The sequence below is a fragment of the Vigna radiata genome, unplaced genomic scaffold (genome assembly GCF_000741045.1).
Source record: "Vigna radiata var. radiata cultivar VC1973A unplaced genomic scaffold, Vradiata_ver6 scaffold_108, whole genome shotgun sequence".
NCBI lineage: Eukaryota > Viridiplantae > Streptophyta > Magnoliopsida > Fabales > Fabaceae > Vigna > Vigna radiata.
In genome coordinates, this window is record NW_014543429.1 from 1,211,032 (window position 1) to 1,218,358 (window position 7,327).

General features: G+C 35.7%; 1 protein-coding gene across 5 annotated transcripts; it reads right to left on the minus strand.

Annotated features, from left to right (window-relative positions):
• Window positions 1–1,373: 1,373 nt before the first annotated feature.
• LOC106754424 (interactor of constitutive active ROPs 2, chloroplastic) lies at window positions 1,374–6,325 on the minus strand. Of its 5 annotated transcripts, none has more exons than XM_022777948.1 (5): window positions 6,065–6,325; window positions 4,628–4,730; window positions 3,876–4,056; window positions 1,816–3,494; window positions 1,374–1,707 (listed from the first exon to the last, which is right to left on the minus strand). In XM_022777948.1, the coding sequence occupies exons 2-4, from the start codon at window positions 4,645–4,647 to the stop codon at window positions 1,827–1,829; spliced, it is 1,869 nt and encodes a 622-aa protein (XP_022633669.1). In that variant the 5' UTR covers window positions 4,648–4,730; window positions 6,065–6,325; the 3' UTR covers window positions 1,374–1,707; window positions 1,816–1,826. The 5 variants fall into 5 exon arrangements, with proteins under 5 accessions (XP_022633669.1, XP_014491926.1, XP_022633668.1 ...); XM_014636440.2 differs by having other exon boundaries at window positions 6,009–6,325; XM_022777947.1 differs by having other exon boundaries at window positions 5,965–6,325.
• Window positions 6,326–7,327: the final 1,002 nt, after the last annotated feature.

Sequence of the window (7,327 nt, forward strand, 5' to 3'; positions counted from 1 at the left end):
GATTAAAAACACGGGTTAAATATGTTTTTAGTCCCTATATTTTGGGACAATTTTGGTTTTAGTCCCTCTTTCAAACTAAGGTACAATTTAGTCCTTCAACTTTAGAAAACTCTGGTTTTAGTCATTTTTACCAAATTTTTTTAACTTTATTTGTTGTTTCAAGCACGTTTCATTATAGCATTTGGATTGTTTACACTGTTTGACACATTTTTACTTCAATGTTAATTGAGAAACGCGTTTGAAACAACAAATAAAGTTTAAAAAATTTGGCAAAAAGGACTAAAACTAGAGTTTTTTAAAGTTGAAGGACTAAATTGTACCTTAGTTTGAAAGAGGGACTAAAACCAAAATCGTCCCAAAAATACTTCAATTTATGATAAATTAAGAGTTAATTGTATTTTTTCTTGTATTTAAAATGAATATTTTTTAAAAACCCATTGAACTTTTGAAGAGATTTTAATCTACTGGATTTTGTCAATGAGAAACTTTTTGGATATGAGTTTTTATAGTCCCAGTCCATCTATGTGAGTTAAGACTAAGGATGACAAAAAAACTCACGTACTTTGATATCTGCAGATAAAATTCGCAACAGAGAGTTGGTACTCACGGATATTTACTACATGCGAGTTGCAAGTAACACCTGCTTATAAATGGATTGGGTGCAGGTATTACACTATCCGTACCTGTGGATATCCGCTACCTATAAAAAATAAAAATAAAAATTTAATTTATATTTTATTAAGTTAAATTTAATTAAAATTAACATTAATTTATATTTTATAAGGTNAAATTTATTTAAAATTAAAATTTAATTTATATTTAATTTAATTTTTATTATATTTTATATATTTTTTATAATTTTATTTAAATTTTATTTTAAAAATTTATAATTTTATTTAAATTTTATTTTAAAAATTTATAATTTTTTAAAAATATTTGTAGATATCCAGGGATATCCACAGATTTTGAAATATCCGCGAATATTTTTTAAACGGATATCCAATAAGTAACATATCGAGTAACAAATGAATCTTTTTGTCAGATCGAGTTGTGGATAAACACTATCCATGTCCGATCCGACAGTTGTTATTCCTAGTCAAAACCACCAAATAATGTGCAGAAAGCCAAATTAACCAGGCTAATACTGAATATGCTTTATCTTAGTTCTACACAACTATTATTCATGTATCTATCCACAAAATAAAAAACTTATCTGACATCAATAATAAAAATGGTTGCGATTCAAGGATTTTATGTTTAAAGTCTTTTTTTTCTTATTTATTACCTGTTTAAGTATTATTCCTGCACGATAAATTGATAGAAATAACCCATATGATGAATGAATACTTTGTTGCAAGATGCCACCAACAATATTGAAATAACAAGTATCACATAACAAGATTGAAACAACTTTCACCCTAGAGTAGGGTTTGTTACACTAATACTTACTAGGTCTAGGAATGTGATAACATGAAAATTGGTAGAAAGAACAAGTACACGTAAGAGCTGGTCTATATTATGAACACTCACTGCACAATTACAAAGCCATAGCATGCAGCAAGTAATTGGAGCCTCTAAATTTCAGCAACTTAATAGCAACTTCAAAATATTACTCCAAAACTTCTTAACCTCAAAATAGTGTTCCTATATCTTCTTACGGAAAATGTCCCCCAAGGATTGCTTAATGGTGAACATACCACAGAATACCTGACAATAACCAAAAGTAAACAAAGACAACAAACAATAAAAGTTAAACCTTTTCATCAACAAGCTAACCAGTTTGGAATGACTTCAGAAAAAAAAATTGTAACATACCAGCATATACATTAATGATTCTTCTTCCACAATACTCCAATCTTCTTCAGCATGTTGGTATTTTTCTTCTTGGGGGAATCATCGTCTGTGTCTTCAGAATAAGGAGAACTCATCTTGGCACTAATAGTATTGTAGCTACTGTCAAGTGAGCCAGTTCTCTCCACAAACTTTCCATTGTTCCCAGCAGAAATCATAGCAGCAGCTGCTTCAGCAGCTTTTCTCCACTGGTCTGACTGAACTTTCAACCTCCTAAGTTCAGCTTCTAACTCAGAATTTGCAGCCTGCGCAGCATCTAACTGCTCAGTTACCTGTGTTACTCTTTTGTTACTCTTATCAGCTTCTTCAGTTATGTGGTCAAGTTTCATTAAAGCCTCACGCTCTGCAGCCCTTGCTGCTTCAGCAGAAGCAACAACCTCTTCAGGGATTTTACTCTTCTCCAATTCCACCCTCTTTACTTCCATCTTCAATGCATTGTTTTCCTCAGTTACATTTTGTAGTTCCGTCTCTCTCTCCAACAATCTTCCCTTCAACTCAATCATATCAGCATCCAATTTTTTGAGCTTCACCACAGCTTCAGATTCCGTTTCACTAGGCTGGCTTTGCTTAATCCTTGACAGGAGCATCTCATTATCCACAGATAAACTCTGCAACTGAGATTCCTTGTCCATCAGCCTTTCCCTTAACTCTTCAATATCAGCTTTACCTTTCTTCAATTCCTCATTTAGCGCAATTTGTCTCTGAGAAGATTCTGATTTTACATGCTCCAGTTGTTCAAAAGCACTTCTAATCTGCAACGTGCTCCGAATATACTCTTCCTGGTACCGTATCTCAGAAACATCAAGTGCAGATTTTAACTGTGCTGCCTCAGATTTGGCAGAAACAAGCTCAGCTTTGAGCTGGCTTATATCCTCTGCATTTTTTTGTGCTAATTCGTGTTCTACTTCCTTGACTGGATCTGACGTATTTTTGTTTGCAGGAGGAACCAAATCAGTCTGAAGTTTGCTGATAAGTTCTTCCAATGATTTCACTTGCACTCTCGATTGTTCCAACTCTAAAGCTAAGGATTTATAAGCTTCTAATGTTTTAACACCTTCTAACTGGGCTGTTTCCACGGTTTTGTTTGCTGACTCTAATTGCATTTGAGTTTTGCCAACTACTTCCAAAGCCCGGGATTCAGATTCCTTGCAATCATTCAACTCGTTTTTCAGCTTTTCCACTAGCGTGAGGGCTTCATCAAGCTCCATCTTCAAATCCTCAATCTCAGCATTATCTGACTCAGCATTGCTAATATGAACAGCTTCAGATTCACGCACTCTTTCAAGTTGAATTTTCAGTTTCTGGATTTCATTCATGGCAGACACCAAAGCAGTTGAATCCATTGAGTGCTGCTTCTGGACAGCCTCTAGTTCAGATTGCCATTCTCGATCTCGATCTTGAGAAATCTTGCGGAGTTCTTGAAGCCGTTCCTCTTCAGAAGCAGATAATTCCAGAAGCTGTTGCTGGGATTCTTCAAGCTCTTTTGACATGGCCAGAAGCTGCTTCTTTGCTTCTTCAGCCTCCTGCTGGGCTCTCTTCTTCCATGACTCTGAGGAGTTAAGTTGCTCCTTAGTTCTTCTTAGATCTTCTTCAAGTTGAGCAAGCTGAGACTCCAATTCTTGGACCCTACTTGGTTTCTTCTTCTAAAGCCAGATGATAAATGACAAGGTGATGAACGAATACCAAAATTTAAAACATTACCAATAATCTAGGTCTTTTGGATTTTACACAGATAGATATATGAATAAGAGATTATGGAAGGAATTTTGTGACGTTTGTTTTTACACCATTTTCCAATCAAAACTAGAATTTCACTTTTGATAATCTCAATAAAAAGGATTGCATTAAAAATAAATACAAATCACTACGGAAAAACTTCAATTCTGATTGTCGATTGGTGTCAAAAGTACCCGTGGAACTTTATCAAAATTTTGTCCTTTGAAAAATACCTAGAATGGTAACTATAGGGGAGGATAAGTTTCTTCAGTTTTTTAGGCTTGTAGGCATGAACTAGTTTATAATACCTCGGATACTGGACTCCGTGGTGACTTGCGCTCTGTGACCTTTGGACTTTTGTTTTTTGGTGTCTTACTAGCTGGTTTTGGAGATGATGAGACTGAGTCAGTGTCAGAGCCTGGCGTCTTCATTTTCCGAGCAGTCTGAGGAGACGCTGGACATTTCCTTGGCACTTCTGAAGAACCAGCTCTGCTCACAGACAGTCACAGGCCAATAAGCATGCATGCAGAATGCAGATGCAAAAGCATCTTGACAAAACACACAAAGTTGATCAAGAAGTTCATTTCCAACACTACCCTTTCAAACTTTTGGAATACAATGGAATCTAAACATGAAGTCTATTATGTTTTAATAGGGCATATTGTTTCCATAATATGTAGAGAACACAAAAATAATATAAAAATTCCTATTAGTCACTAGCTAGCACTGGTTCTTTGGAAAGCAACAAGGTCTAAAGAGTATATTCATATTTGAAAATTAACAAGTGCTATTTTTCTCTCATTTAGATCCCTCTATCCCTTTAGTTTGTTTGATTACACTTTTGTATTAGGAAATCAGTAATGAACTCCAATTGAATAAATGGTTCCAATTTAAATCTTCAGATACGCTTGTAAAAAAAGGTAACTTAAATCATGTACTCAACCCTAGTGAACAAAATAAAAGCACTTCACCCCTCACTAAGAACCAGAAGTCGGAAACAGTGTAATTCTGCAAAAAAATAATGAAATTCTGCAAAAGTGTCAAAATTGGACAATCTTACCTTGCTTTTGGTGTCTGCATACTCTAAGATCAGGTGTGATTTGAAGTTAATCTAAAGAATCTCTCCTTCAAAGCCCCTGACCCACACTTCCTGCAATTGGAATCTGATAAAGAAACAAAGACAATAAGGAATTTGATTTATAACTGAGAGAAGAGACAATGGTTTATGGTTTGCACTTTACATTAGATGACCACCTGGGATCAGCATTCAACAAAAAACTCAACAAACAAACCGCACATAATCCCTTCAAAGAAACTCCAAGTAAACTAACTCCACTACCACCTACCAAGTTCAAAACAAAACAAATCTAAAACAAATAGAAAACTGCACCAAAATAATTAGAAAAATATAACTAAGAAGCCCATCTCCCAACTTTTTCAAATTTGTTTTAGACCTTTCCTCCCTTTTACTCCACAGTGCCACGTTACTCTTGAGCCACCATTGGGCACCAACAAACTACAATGTTAACCCCTTTAAGCATCCTATAAAATGCCGCACTAAAACTAAAATGCAACCGATTTTTCCAAACCCATCATGTCGTCAACAGAATAATAATAGCTAGCAATGATTGGGTGGGCTAGCATACAACTATAACCTCGAACCTCTATCATGTTTCAAGGTAAAAGAAATATTTTCTGTTTTGTAACATGGAAACTGGCCTTGACTTTGAAAATTAAACACAGGTCTCATGAAAATAGAAGCAGATTTTATTCCCCATTTTCCAAACTGTTTAGTAGGATAAATCACAGAATGAAAAATGAAGGAAAGATACAAACATTCGGCTCTCCCTGCAGAAAAGAGAGATAAGACCCAGATCTACATGAAGCTTCAGACCCAATCAGTGATCCGAAACAACAGAAAAACAAATTATCCCACGTGAAATAAAACAGAAACAAAAATCGTTTTAAAATCAAAATGAGTTATTGCAGACAGAAAGCTCTAACAGCTAACAGCTTACCAAGGTTGTTGAACAGAGAACAAATCACCAGAAGACATCATAGAAAAACACAAAAGCTGTTGGCTTGAACAAACACCGGAAAACCAGAGAGCAGTATCATGGTTTTCCATGAGAAGCATGGGCACTAGTACCCATTTTCCTTCTCCAAAACACACACTAACACTAGGCAGAAAACGATAGCTCGTCCTTTTTGAGAAAAATGGGAACAAACATCACGAGAGGAGAAAGAAAACAAAAGCTAAATAATCCAAAACCCAGATAGCCAAAATGTACTAACACCCTCCCCCAACAGAAACTACTGCCATCACAAACAACACCCCCAGAAAAAAAAAAAAAAGAATCCAAATTTGTGATGGGAGGGAAGAGCTGAAGAACACACCCAACACAGCAGAGAGAGAGAGAGAGGTGTGAAAGTGCCGTTACCAAGTGGTGCGTGTAACTAGAAAACACTGAAATAAGGCTTCTTTCACCGTATTCACCTTCGTTGTTTTGTTATCCTCTTTTTTGGTGTTAAGAAGTGGAGGGAGTAGCAGGGAACAGAAAAAATACGTTTGAAACCGAGGCGCCAATGAGGTTATGTGATACGCTCCAAAGTGTGCACGCGAGGGTCACGCTCGTGTTTGGGTGGGTCCCATATGGGTGGGAAGTGCTTTGTGATGGGGAGTGGCGAGTTGGGAAGTGTCGGAAGGGGTTAATGTGTGGAGATAGGAAATTCCAAAGTTTCCATCTCGATGATTGTCTTGTTACGCATCACCATAAATACTAGTATTAAATAACATCATTCTCTTCCCTTCACTTCTTTCTTCTTCAGCTTGCTATCAGGGGTAAAAAGGTCACTCTAACACTTCAGCGCTAAAATTGGAAACTACTTCTTTAATTTATACACAAATTGAATCATTATGAATTTTCTTATTATTTATTTAACAAGGTTTTCTAATTAATATGTATAAATATATATATATATATAGTTAGATTTTCTCACGATCATCGTTTCATAAAAAATATTTGTGTGAAATGATGATAAAATAAAATTTATTTTATAAGCTTGTCCAAAGAGCAAAAATTGGTGAGATCATACAGAGTATATGATGGTAAATGTTTTAGTTAGGACAAGTCAAATCTAGAAGCAAATCAAGTCATAAGTTTATAAATGAAGATTGCGGAATTTCGTAGTAGTGAAAGGTGTTGATAGCTCATGGTTTTGATGAGTTGTATGATGATGAAAGGTGTGTTTTGTGATTCTTTAAGACAGGTTAGGCCAACTCTTGGAGGAAAGTGGCCAGAGGAGGTCACTTGGGTTGCTTTAACCTAGTATGACCTTAAAAGAGTAGTATGGCTGAAAAATGACAACATAACTTTACTTTAAATCAAAGATAAAATACAAGGGTGGAGACACCTCTATTTATAGGCCAAGGGTGTCTCCTTCTAACCCTAAAAACATGATCTCCTACCTTTGCTCTCATTGGCAAAAAATGAGGTCTTCTAACCTCTCCAATGATGGGTGAACATGTGGCCACTCACAAAACAAAATGCTCTCCATTCCTAGAGTGTCATGCATTACTAAAAGTAAATCCTCTCCACTCCTAGGGTGCCATGTGGCTACCTTTTAAAAAGCAAATCATCTCCAATGGAAGCATGACACATGACACACACTTTTCACTTGGTTTGGATAACTAACTTAGGTAAAATCCTATGCTACTTAGGCCTTAATACAAGCCTTAATCAAAGCTACACTACATGGC